At 43.3% G+C, this 14,100-nt stretch overlaps 1 protein-coding gene across 1 annotated transcript; it reads right to left on the bottom strand.

Annotated features, from left to right (window-relative positions):
• Positions 1-367: 367 nt before the first annotated feature.
• Positions 368-5,294, bottom strand: LOC125550455 (PHD finger protein ALFIN-LIKE 1). Its single transcript, XM_048713454.1, has 5 exons — positions 5,042-5,294; positions 4,936-4,968; positions 4,612-4,834; positions 1,143-1,272; positions 368-1,073 (listed from the first exon to the last, which is right to left on the bottom strand). The coding sequence occupies exons 1-5, from the start codon at positions 5,163-5,165 to the stop codon at positions 810-812; spliced, it is 774 nt and encodes a 257-aa protein (XP_048569411.1). The 5' UTR covers positions 5,166-5,294; the 3' UTR covers positions 368-809.
• Positions 5,295-14,100: the final 8,806 nt, after the last annotated feature.

Below are 14,100 nucleotides of genomic sequence, written 5' to 3'. Positions count from 1 at the left end.
AGGCCAAAGAAGAGCTGAAAGGATGAGCCATTGACATAAGTGATGAGATCATATATACTATAAAGTATTTGCTTCGCTTCCATGTTACTTGTCATTCAAATGGATTTATCTAACACAAATGGACGTCACTGAAATACGTTTAAATACATCATCTAGATACATTTATTTGAGCAACAAGTAATATGAGTCGACTTCACATATACCACCATATAAACGAGCTGGCTCTAAGCCATACTGCCACATTTATTTGAGCAACAAATAATATGAATCGACTTCATATATACCCACCATATAAACGAGCTGGCTCTAAGCCATACTGCCGGTCAGTCGGCGTTGCAGACCACCTCCCCGAAGAATGCAGCATCGGTAAAGCAACTATTGTGTGTTTTTAATAGGATAACCAAAATTGTTATTTCACAACAGGTTCCACATGACAGCTGAACAGACTAATAATACATATATTAACATAGATAGAATAGTATAAATAAACCTCCCGGATTATTGGAACATGAACTTCCCATGAAAAGTTACACATATTTTCATCATTCTACTATCCCTTCCCGGCAACATACACCTTTGACTCCTCTTCAGGACATGGAAACGTTAGAAGGCTTTGAAAATGTGTGTCATCTTCCCTCACAAGCATTAGCATCATCACCATATGTAAACCTGAAACGAAAGGTACAGTAAACATAGCAAGACGGTAGTAGTTAGCCTTGCACAAGGAGTCTAAAGTCTCAACCGCTGCTGCTGCTGCTTCAAGGCCCCCGTCCATGGGGGCCGTCCCCCGCCAAAAGGAGGCGGCGCTGCTACTGCCTAGGTCTCTTGGAGCTGCAGCTTGGGCATTTGTACTGCTTTATGCTCTCCGCCTTCGCCGGAGTTATCTTCACGCACTTGCCATGGTACCACCTCTCGCACACATCGCACCCAATCCAGAATTCCTCGGCGCTGTATATGCCACCGCATGTTCCGCATAAGGTCTCGCTGTGGTCGCCGTCATCTTCATCGTAGCCTTCATCGGCATCCCTGGCGTTATTTTCTGTACGTGGTGGTGGCGGCGCCTCGACTGTATGCTGAATAGACACAATAAAATTAGAAGAAGAGAGAAGAAGAGATCAAAACAGCAAAGAATTTCCCGTTACCTTTGATGGCAGCTTGTTTCTACCGCTGTTGTCAATACCACCCGATCTGTCCCTCTCCTTCGATTGTCTCATACCTGAGATGACTTCATACACGGTTGGCAAATCATTCATCATGCCAAATAAACGCTTCCTGTTGAATTGCCGTGGGAAACTATGAGATAACATAATAACAGTGCAAACTCTTACTCTTTGCAACAAAATAAAATGATAACAGAGAGCAGCAAATCTGTTCTGTATTTGCATTCAGTGTTACTTTGACCATTTTGTCAAATTTATTTGCAACTATATGTATTATTATCCTGATAAATGTATGACCCTATAGGTCAACTAGGTCCACACATAATCTAGTTTCTCTAAGCGCATCCCTCATAAAATCCAAAGGTGGGCTCAAACCAAGGCTGTCCATGATTGCATAGCTATTTAGTTACACATAAAATTAGTTAAGTAAACGTTGCTTAGATAAAACTCTGAACCCACCAATAAATTCCAAAGCTAGAAGTTCTAGCAAAACATTGAAAACTACCAAGTGCTCAATTATTTATTCAATTGCGAGTTTTTGAGGGAACAAATGAGAAAAATAATACAAGGATTCGCTCCCTGTAGGAAATCAACTGTTCTTACTCAGTGCATCACCAATTGTTCTTACTCCCTCTGTCCCATAATATAGTGTCAAAAACGCTCTTATATTATGGGACAGAGGGAGTAGCTTCTTAAAATCCAAACCAAAATATTCAACCCGTTCTACATATCTCAGACTTCAAAAACACGGAATAGATTTCTTGCATAGCATCCTTTGACAAAGGGTACCACTACTATGTATGGTGATGCAAAATGAAAAAATACAAGCATACTGGCCATCATCAATACTAGCATACGAGTGATTTTTACTTGAAAAACTAATAACAATATATCATCCATAAATCTATACTATATAGAAGCATTCCAAGGACACAGATAGTCAGTCCACAGTTTAACACAGTTTATGTTAGCAAAACAAACAAACACAGTTGCTACGAAGATCTGATGCCACACTATACTTTCTTAAGAACACATTCAGCCGATTGTTTTATCAGGGAGCAATGACAAAATGTTTAGCGTCTGCAAGTATAGAAATGTAGTTATCTAAGATTATTAGGACAGTTTACACAAACAGAAATGGTTAACTCAACACAGAGCACATAGGTCCAGACAACTTTAGAGATCTGCATACCACAGACACCCAAAATGGGAATATAATGACGAGGGGAAAAGCAGGCATTATGCAATTCAATTAACATTGAGGCAAACAACAGGTGCTAAATTCTTACATGGCAAGCAATTACAGGAAACTAGAAGCAACTGCAATAAAGAACTCATAAATGTCAGGCCCTGTTTGATAGCTCAGTATTTTCTAATTAGTGGTTTCGCTACCACTAAAAATTGTAGTATTAAAAGTGCAAGTATTTCCAAAACCATGGTGTATCATGTATTAAAAAGCGAACCCTTAGTCCCTCAAATGCTAATCTGCTTAGTTCAAATTCTTCTTTGATCAAGGTAAGAACACCAAACATATACAAAAAAATGTATAGAAGACGACTTGAGTAGTACAACGTATCTTTAAGGATCATTAAGATGGAAAAAATTCTCACAAATGCGATAGACATCAAAGAGAGAAGACTAATTTTTTTGCAAAACCTCAAGCATTTTGTACAAACTATTACAAAATTCCAGATTGGTCTAGCACATAGCAAATTAGCAATAGATCTAGAAGCTTTCATAACACATGACTCCAGATTTAAGATTGAACACATGACTCCAGATTTAAGATTGAACCCTCTAGGCACAACTCCAACCCTTTGCAGCCTTGGTCAAACCTCTGTCATGGGTTTATGGGTAGGTGCAAAGCCAATAGGCTAACAAGTGGACCGGGCTCGTCAGTATGGTTGCATATAATTGTCCAATCTTAAATCTAGAGTTTTTGCGACACAAAAACTTCTTAAATCTGTAGCTATGGGAAATACATGTTTCAATATGGATTCTTGTGAGTGTAATATTTAGTGGATGATATACATAATTTATGCAAGATATAAACAAATCTCTGGAGGAAATACATGGTACAACCTCAAAACTCTAGAATAGCATTTTATGGCAATATTGAGGGAGATAAAAATTTCACAAAAGCAAACAGAATTATTCTTCTCCACAGAACAGAGAGGTTACCATGTGAAAATTGTTATTGCCTTCAGATGGAAGTTCTTTTTCTTATTTAGATGCATCTTCAAAAGTTGACACCATACTAACCATCAAGGTTCAAAAAAGCACCAGGCTTTAATTCCTAGTTTTGCCTCTTCCTAGTGCCTGTCTCACCTAAGCGCACACCTGGCACTAGCACGACTAAGCGCTAGGCATTCTGATTTCAAGCACATGCCTAGGCGTGCTTTTATTTAGCCATGCCAACCACAGAGGGACAGAAATAAACATGGATGTGATTTCCTTTCCACAAAAAAGCATAACTTCCTACATTTGGCTTCAGAAGATTTTTTTTCTTTCTTGTATTTAGATGCGTCTTCAGATGTGAACACCATACTAACCATCAAGATTCGAAGGCGTAAATTCCTAGTTCTGTCTCTGCCTACTGCTTGCCTCACCTAAGCCGCTAAGCGTACACCTAGCACTAGCACGATTAAGCGCTAAGCATTCTGCTTCCAAGCGCATGCGTAGGCCTGCTTTTATTTAGCCATGGTAACCATAGAGGGACAGAAAGAATACATGGATGTGATTTCCTTTCCACAAAAAAACATAACTTTCTATACACCAAATCCTCCTCCATGTGACCAGTGGGCACAGCACAGAGTAGATACAGTAAACTCATGCACAAAAACTGAAACCTCTGTTGATATTAGACATGCTTGGAATTTTATATCACGATTACAATATACAAGAAAAAAAAAGTTGCCTCATTTCAGTGAGGTTACTACTCATCATGAGTTCATATAATTTCTCTCCACTTGACTATTCTTTTATTACTAAGATGGAGCATGCAGAGTTGCAGACAACCATTATAGAATTAGCTAGATCTCTTTCTCCAGCAGATCACAGGATAACCGCTAAAGAAGGCCCAAAAATTCCCCATGTAAAGAATACTTAGTATCACAATGGTACTTGAGAAATCAAAAATTAAATCTAAACCAGACCGCGATCGCTGTTCAGACACACGTACATAACAAGTTCACACGCAGGTACGTGCATAACATGCAAATTCTAACATTAACCTCAAATCCCAACAAGTTCCCCAGAAGTCCCTTGATGCCCTCTAGATATATCCCCTTGTCTATACAGGACACCAACAAAGTCATAACTTGCTTCTATGAGCTAATAATAGTTCCGTAGACTGTCCGGATTTAGAACCTTCACATGAGTGCGTCACACTGGCACTGCAGCACAAAAGCATCACTCATCAAACCCAAAGGAACAGAGGGGGGCATCATACCGGTCGTTGCGGGTGAGCCGCGCGGCATAGTAGAAAGCTACGGAGACAAGCCACGAATCGGAGTGGACGGCGACGAGCGCGAGCCAGTCGCTGCGCTTCATCCCGTCGCGCGCAAAGTTGATCCCGAGCGCCGGCTCCGGCAGCTCGGTGGGCACCTCCTCCGCGGGCAGCGCCACCTCCCACGCCTCGTTGGCGTACCCGTACAGGCACAGGTTCTCCTTCTCTGTCGGGACACGAAAGCACATCGCGATCTGAGGAGGGCAGCTCGCAGCCAATTGAATCGAAACTGTAGCAGAGAGGGGAGAGATCGCGTCGGGGCCTCACCTGGATCGCACTGCGCGTAGAACTCCTCGACGTCTGCGAAGGAAGGGAGAAGGGTTAGGGCTAGGTTCGGGGTTTAGGCGGCGGGGAGGGAGTGGGGGGCGCGTACCGTGGGTGAGGGCGCGGTGGATGGCGTTGCGGCGGGCGCGGTAGTCCTTGAAGATGTCCTCGACGGTGCGGGGGGCTGAGCCGCCGCCGCCGCCCGCACCTGAGCGGCGGTAGGAGGCGTCCATCGCGGGGATGGGGAGCGCCGCCTCTCGTGATCTCCGGCGAGGCGGGGGAGGCTGGGAGGAGATGACTGATCGCGATGCGGGAGACAGAGGCAGGCAAGTGAAGAGGAGAGTATACACGGGTTGGGGTGGGGATGATGACGCGAACAAAGGGGAGATGTGCAAGAATTTGCTCTTTTGCGTCTGGCTCCCTGTAAATATCCGAATCTCCCTATAAGGGGACCAAGGGCTCCGCTCCCGTCAAGGAAACGAAAAGGTCAAATTTGCAAACCAGGAACCCTCGTCAAATTTCAATTTCAATTTCAATTTGTTACGTCTAAATCATGAAACTTCTAACTATTGAAATTGTTCATTTTTTTACCCTAACGGGGGGTTGAAGTTCCGTATAGAAGTACTGTTAGGACATTTCCCGTCTTTGTGTTTTGGGTGATGATGACAACTCTCCTTGTGGTCTAATGATGTGTTAAGTTCTTCATGTTCTCTATGCTCAGGTTCGCATCGATTAGACATTTTCTCTCGAAGGAAAAGATCGAAGACGGAGTTTTCTACGTGTTTATTTCTTTGGTCGTAGGAAACCCGTACTATCAAGAGGGAATTCACATCGGAAGGCGTGGGGTGAATCATTGCACGTACACTCTTCTCGTCACCCACCATTACCTTCCGTTCCGTGTAGAGAGAGGTTCTCTTTAGTTCATCCTGGTGCAGTAGTTTCTCCTTAGCGGTTGTACCGCCCACCTGGGCGGTTGTACCGTTGACCTGTTGTACCGACCCAACCACCGCCCTAGGGGTGATACCCTGGGGTTGCACCTCCCAGGTTCTTACCAAGCGATTGTACTGCCGCCCCGGGGCGGTGGTACCGCCCTCCCACTTGAAGTACCCTGGTGTGGTGCTTTGGGCGGTTGTACCGGCCGGGTACCGCCCAACCACCGGACTCGCTTCTGTGATAGGGCGGTACTTGGGCGGTGGTGGCCCGGTTGTCTCGGTTGTGCTCTGCATACCGGTACTACCGGGTGTCCGAGCGGTTGTACCGCTTGGGACTTAGCCACCCCGTGCACCAGGAGCAGGCGGTTGTTCCGGAGCACTACCGCTCGACCACCGCCCATGGGGGTGACTCCCCTTTGGTCCAAGGCGGTTGTTGAGCGGTAGGGAAGCGGTTGGTTCGGTTATTCCTAATAACTGGTACTACCGCTCTGGCGTCCAGTTGTACCGCCTGCTAGGGTTTCAGCAGCTTACCCGTGATTCCCGTTGTATCGGGAGAGGAGCAGTTGTATCGCTGCAGTGTAAAAACGGCTGCAACGGTTGGATCTTCGGGTTTCGTATATAAAGGGGGTTCTTCCACCTATCCTCTTCACCTCTTACCTCTCTCTCCACCATTAATGCCCTTCAAGCTTTCTTGCCCGATCTCTCTCTCTAGCCACTCAAACTTGTTGATTTGCTAGGGATTAAAGGAGGAGACCTAGATCTACACTTTCACCAAAGGATATTTGATTCCCCCATACTTTCTTGTGTGGATTTTGTTACTCTTGGGTGTTTGAGCATCCTAGACGGTTGAGTTCACCTCGGAGCCATATTTCATTGTGGTGAAGCTCCATGGTTTCGTGGGAGCCTCCAATTTGGTTGTGGAGAGAGCCCCAACCTTGTTTGTAAAGGTTCGGTTGCCGCCTTCAAGGGCACCACTAGTGGAATCACAACATCTCGCATTGTGTGAGGGCATGAGAAGAATACGGTGGCCCTAGTGGCTTCTTGGGGAGCATTGTGCCTCCACATCGCTCCAACGGAGACGTACTTCCCCCAAAGGAAAGGAACTTCGGTAACACATCCTCATCTCCACCGGGTCCACTTGTGGTTATCTCTTTCCTTTACTTTGTGCACGCTATTATTGTGTTGTATCATTTGCTTACACTTGTTGTTGTTATTGTTTGCACCATATATGTTGTTCACCTAGTTGCACATCTAGACAACCTATTTGTTGCTAAACCTAATTTGTTAAGAAAAGCTGAAAATTGCTAGTTGCATATTCACCCCCCTCTAGTCAACCATATCGATCCTTTCAATTGGTATCAGAGCCTCGTCTCTTTATTAAGGGTTTCACCACCTGAAGAGTATGGTTGACTCCGAGGAGGAAGTGCCTGAGGCCGTGGAGTTGACTTCGATCACTCGAGACGACTTAAATGAAGCTATGGCTTCACTTAAGACGTCTATGATGGCCGAAGTCAAGTCCATGATTAAAGAATTACTTGAGGGGATGAAATCCACGCCCGATTCCTTGCTTGTGGTTAATCCCACGACATCGGAGTCAGAGGCCAATTCTGCCAAGGAAGCGGCTTAAGGTACTCATGTTCCTTCCCCTCATGGCAAGAATGGGACGGGAACCTTTGCCTCGGTTCCCCCTCCCCCAGTCTATGGAGGATCGGTCCCTACAGCTCGCATTAATATTCATGGTCCCCCTCCCAAGCTTGTTAAGGGTGATTTTGCTAATTGGATCTTTCGCATTAAGTCTCATTTGAATCATTGCTCAACTAACCTTTGGAGAATCATTGAGCAAGGCTTCTACCCGCATGATCCAAACAACTTCACCCCAAGAGAAGAAGTGGACAACCAATACAATCACTCCGCTTTGTTCATCCTTAAAGAAGAGGTCCCTCCCGAAGACCTTGTACACATTCAACCTTTCACTTGTGTAAAGGATTGTCGGGAGCACATTGTTTCGATGTACAAGGGGAGCTCAAGCATCCAACGATCCAACTTTGAAGTGGTCCTTGATGAGGCCAATAAATTTGTGATGCTCGAAGATAAGGATTCGCGTGACCTTTACTGGAGGGTGACTACTCTTGCGGTTGCTCTCCAAGACTATGGAAGCAAGGATACAGATGACAATTGGATCAAGCGCAAGTTCCTCAAGGCCATCATGCCCTTCAACAAGGCCATGTCTTCCGTGATTCGTCAAAGGCCGGACTTTCACTTATTAACATCAAGTGAAGTGTTGGATAAGTTTATTGCCATGAACATCATGAAAAAGACCGCCGACAATGCTCTTGCTCGGGTCCGGTCAAACAGAAGCACTCCCACCCTTGCTTTGAAGTCTAATGCAATCTCGGAAGAAGAAGAGGAAGAAGAAGAAGAGTGTGCCCCCGAGGACACCAAGTATGCTTATCATGAGCACATGGCTCTTGCGTCAAGGCAATTTTGGAGCAATAAGAGGAACTCAAGGCCCAACTTCAACAAGAACAACTCAAGTGGGTCAAGGAACAAGAAACGTGTAAGAACTTGTTACAATTGTGGCAATGTGAGTAACTTTGTGGTGGATTGCCCTTACGAGAAGAGGGAAGACAATGGTGGAAAACTCATTCGGAAGGATAAAGCCAAGTCCTTCCCTAGCAAGAACAACTTCACCAAGAAGCCTCCTCCAAAGGGCTTGGTGGCACATGAAGAGTACACCTCCGATGATGAGGGGGGAGATACAAGTGGAGAAGGAATGGCAACGGCAACCATTGCCATTGCTACATCTTCCCCCTCCAAGGTGTCTCTCTTCGGCGCCCCCAACGAAAACACCATTGCCAAGTGTCTCATGGTCAAAGATATCAACAAGGTAACTCCTAACATCAAAACCACCATTATTACTATTCCTTCATTGTTAGATTGTATTGATGATAGTGAGCTGGAGAAAGTTGATGAGAATGAGTTCACCAAGTTTGTGAACAAACTCAAGGGTGAGTCCAAGAAGCACTTTGTTGCTCTCTTGGAACAACTTGGTGAGGCCAATGATATCATTGAGTCGCATGTGGATACTATCTCCAAGATGGAGGGGCATAGTCGTGACTATGCCGATTAGATTGCGGATCTTTCCAATGCTCTAGAGGAAGAGCAAGGTTTTCATTTGGCTCTTGAGGAGTCACATAGCGTTGATCGTGCTAAATTACAAAAAGATCTTGATCATGCTATTGTTCTTTCCCGTGTGCTTAAATCTGAGAAAGTTGCCCTTGGGGTTGACCATGATCGGCTCAAGGAAGAGTTTGAAACTCTTGACAAGGCTCACAAGGCCTTGAAAGGTGCTCATGCATCTATCAAAGAGTCTCATGATCAACTCCAAGTGAAACTAACTAAGGAGATTTCCACGTGTCCACCTTTCATTCTAATTGATAAAATGCCCATGCTTCTAACCCTTCTTGTGAGCATGTGCATCTTGTGGAGGAAAATGCCAAGTTGAAGGAGCAACTTGAGAAGGGCCTTGTGATAACCCACAAGTATAGGGGATCGCAACAGTTTTCGACAGTAGAGTATTCAACCCAAATTTATTGATTCGACACAAGGGGAGCCAAAGAATATTCTCAAGTATTAACAGTTGAGTTGTCAATTCAAGCACACCTGAAAGACTTAATATCTGCAGCAAAGTATTTAGTAGCAAAGTAATATAGAAGTAATAGTAAAGGTGGCAAAAGTAACAGTATTGGTTTTGTAGTGATTGTAATAGTGGCAACGGAAAAGTAACTAAGCAAAGATCAATATGTGAAAAGCTCGTAGGCAATGGATCAATGATGGATAATTATGTCGGATGTGATTCCTCATGTAACAGTTATAACATAGGGTGACACAGAACTAGCTCCAATTCATCAATGTATTGTAAGCATGTATTCCGAATATAGTCATACGTGCTTATGGAAAAGAACTTGCATGACATCTTTTGTCCTACCCTCCCGTGGCAGCGGGGTCCTATTGGAAACTAAGGGATATTAAGGCCTCCTTTTAATGCAGTACCGGAACAAAGCATTAACACTTAGTGAATACATGAACTCCTCAAACTACGGTCATCACTGGGAGTGGTCCCGATTATTCTCACTTCGGGGTTACAGGATCATAACACATAGTAGGTGACTATTGATAACCCACAAGTATAGGGGTCGCAACAGTTTTCGAGGGTGGAGTATTCAACCCAAATTTATTGATTCGACACAAGGGGAGCCAAAGAATATTCTCAAGTATTAGCAGCTAGGTTGTCAATTCAACCACACCTGGAAACTTAATATCTGCAGCAAAGTGTTTAATAGCAAAGTAATATGATAGTAGTGGTAACGATAGCAAAAGGTAATGATAACAAAAGTTATGTTTTTGGTATTTTGTAATGATTGTAACAATAGCAATGGAAAAGTAAATAAGAGAAGAACAATATATGGAAAGCTCGTAGGCAATGGATCGGTGATAGAGAATTATGCCGAATATGGTTCATCATGTAACAGTCATAACCTAGGGTGACACAGAACTAGCTCCAATTCATCAATGTAATGTAGGCATGTATTCCGAATATAGTCATACATGCTTATGGAAAAGAAATTGCATGACATCTTTTGTCCTACCCTCCCGTGGCAGCGGGGTCCTAATGGAAACTAAGGGATATTAAGGCCTCCTTTTAATAGAGTACCAGACCAAAGCATTAACACATAGTGAATACATGAACTCCTCAAACTATGGTCATCACCGGGAGTGGTCCCGATTATTGTCACTTCGGGGTTGCCGGATCATAACACATAGTAGGTGACTATAGACTTGCAAGATAGGATCAAGAACTCTCATATATTGATGAAAACATAATAGGTTCAGATCTAAAATCATGGCACTCGGGCCCTAGTGACAAGCATTAAGCATAGCAAAGTCATAGCAACATCAATCTCAGAACATAGTGGATACTAGGGATCAAACCCTAACAAAACTAACTCGATTACATGATAAATCTCATCCAAACCATCACCGTCCAGCAAGCCTATGATGGAATTACTCACGCACGGCGGTGAGCATCATGAAATTGGTGATGGAGGATGGTTGATGATGACGATGGCGACGGATTCCCCTCTCCGGAGCCCCGAACGGACTCCGGATCAACACTCCCGAGAGGTTTTAGGGCTTGGCGGCGGCTCCGTATCGTAAAACGCGATGAATCCTTCTCTCTTATTTTTTTCTCCCTGAAAGCAAATATATAGAGTTGGAGTTGAGGTCGGAGGAGCTCCAAGGGGCCCATGAGGTAGGGGGGCGCGCCCCCACCCTCGTGGCTAGGGTGTGGGCCCCCTGGTCTTGATCTTTTGCCAGTATTTTTTTATTATTTCCAAAAGGACGCTCCGTGGAGTTTCAGGTCATTCCGAGAACTTTTGTTTCTGCACATAAATAACACCATGGCAATTCTGCTGAAAACAACGTGAGTCCGGATTAGTTCCATTCAAATCATGCAAGTTAGAGTCCAAAACAAGGGCAAAAGTGTTTGGAAAAGTAGATACGATGGAGACGTATCAACTCCCCCAAGCTTAAACCTTTGCTTGTCCTCAAGCAATTCAGTTGATAAACTGAAAGTGATAAAGAAAAACTTTTACAAACTCTGTTTGCTCTTGTTGTTGTAAATATGTAAAGCCAGCATTCAAGTTTTCAGCAAAGATTATGAACTAACCATATTCACAATAACACATAGGTCTCATATGTTTACTCATATCAATGGCATAATCAACTAGCGAGCAATAATAATAAATCTCGGATGACAACACTTTCTCAAAACAATCATAATATGATATAACAAGATGGTCTCTCGCTAGCCCTTTCTGAGACCGCAAAACATAAATGCAGAGCACCTTTAAAGATCAAGGACTGGCTAGACATTGTAATTCATGGTAAAAGAGATCCAGACAAGTCATACTCAATGTAAACTAACAGTAATGAATGCAAATGACAGCGGTGCTCTCCAACTGGTGCTTTTTAATAAGAGGATGATGACTCAACATAAAAGTAAATAGATAGGCCCTTCGCAGAGGGAAGCAGGGATTTGTAGAGGTGCCAGGGCTCGGTTTTGAAATAGAGATGAATAATATTTTGAGCGGTATACTTTCATTGTCAACATAACAACCAAGAGATGGCGATATCTTCCATGCTACACACATTATAGGCGGTTCCCAAACAGAATGGTGAAGTTTATACTCCCCCTCCACCAACAAGCATCAATCCATGGCTTGCTCGAAATAACGAGTGCCTCCAACTAACAAGAGTCCCAGGGGGAGTTTTGTTTGCAATTATTTTGATTTGATTTGCATAAAGCATGGGACTGGGCATCCCGGTGACCAGCCATTTTCTCGTGAGTGAGGAGCGGAGTCCACTCCTCTTGAGAATAACCCGCCTAACATGGAAGATATGGACAACCCTGGTTGATACATGAGCTATTCGAGCATACAAAACATGATATTTATTTGAAGGTTTAGAGTTTGGCACATACAAATTTACTTGGAACGGTAGGTAGATACCGTATATAGGTAGGTATGGTGGACTCATATGGAATAACTTTGGGGTTTATGGGATTGGATGCACAAGCAGTATTCCCGCTTAGTACAGGTGAAGGCTAGAAAAATACTGGGAAGCGACCAACTAGAGAGCGACAATAGTCATGAACATGCATTAAAATTAATCAACACCGAATGCAAGCATGAGTAGGATATAATCCACCATGAACATAAATATCGTGAAGGCTGTGTTGATTTTGTTTCAACTACATGCGTGAACATGCGCCAAGTCAAGTCACTTAAATCATTCAGAGGAGGATACCACCCTATCATACCACATCACAACCATTTTAATAGCATGTTGGCACGCAAAGTAAACCATTATAAGATCCTAGATAATCAAGCATGGCACAAGAAACTATGATCTCTAGTTGTCATTGCAAACATGTTTATTCATAATAGGCTGAATCAGGAACGATGAACTAATCACATTTACAAAATCAAGAGAGGTCGAGTTCATACCAGCTTTTCTCATCTCATTCAGTCCATCATATATCGTCATAATTGCCTTTCACTTGCACGACCGAACGATGTGGATAATAATAATAATAGTGCACATGCATTGTACTAAGCTGGAATTTGCAAGCATTCAACAAACAGGAGAAGACAAGGCAGTATGGGCTCTTTTGTCAGATCAACAATAATGCATATAAGAGCCACTTAAACAATTTAATAATGATCTTCTCCTATCGACCCCCAAAGAAAAGAAAAGAAATAAAACTATTTACACGGGAAAGCTCCCAACAAGCAAAAGAAGAACAAGAAATCTTTTTGGGTTTTCCTTTTAATTACTACCACAAGCATGGAAATTAAAACTAGCTAAAAGCTACAACTAATTTTTTTGGTTTTTCTTAAGGTTTATTAAACACACAAGAGGAAAGCATAAAATGGAAATAAACTAGCATGGATGATACAATGAAAAAGTATGAGCACCGACATCTAGCAATGAGTGTGTGAACATGAATATAATGTCGGTGAGAAATACGTACTCCCCCAAGCCTAGGCTTTTGGCCTAAGTTGGTCTATGGCCACGGCTGGCCTCGCGGATATCCATAGTAATAGTTGGGGTCGTACTGCGAAGAAGAAGACTCTGATTGCCACTGGTTGGCAATCATCTCTGGATCCCACTGGTAATTAGACTGTCATGGAGGATCAACTTGTGATTCCAACTCTGGCTCTGTGGCTGATGTAGGGTTCCGGTAGGCGTGAATAACCTCTAACGGAACAAGGTACTTTCCTGTAGATAAATCAAACAAGGAAGGAGCAGGCAGGGTAATAGTCTCAGGATGATGTTTATCAAAGAACAATTTGTATTTAAGCTCCCCTTACCTATTATTAACAATAAAATGGTGTGCCACCATACTCTTATAATCTAAATAAACAGGAGGCATCAATTTTTCTTCCTTCTCATAATGCCTAATGGGTATGTTAAAATGTGCAGCTAGACGTGAAGCATAGATGCCTCCAAAGATGGGGCCCTTTGTACGGTTCAGACTTAACCGTTTAGCAATAATACCGCCCATACTAACAGAGTTATCACAGAATAAACCGTGGAACAAAATAATAATATCAGGAACACTAAGGTTTCCACAGTTTCCGCGACCAATTAAGCAATGACTAGCAAATATTGC

This window comes from Triticum urartu, chromosome 1 (genome assembly GCF_003073215.2).
Source record: "Triticum urartu cultivar G1812 chromosome 1, Tu2.1, whole genome shotgun sequence".
Classification (NCBI taxonomy): Eukaryota; Viridiplantae; Streptophyta; class Magnoliopsida; order Poales; family Poaceae; genus Triticum; species Triticum urartu.
Note: the sequence above shows the minus strand (reverse complement) of the source record. Positions and strands in the feature narration are given on the sequence as shown.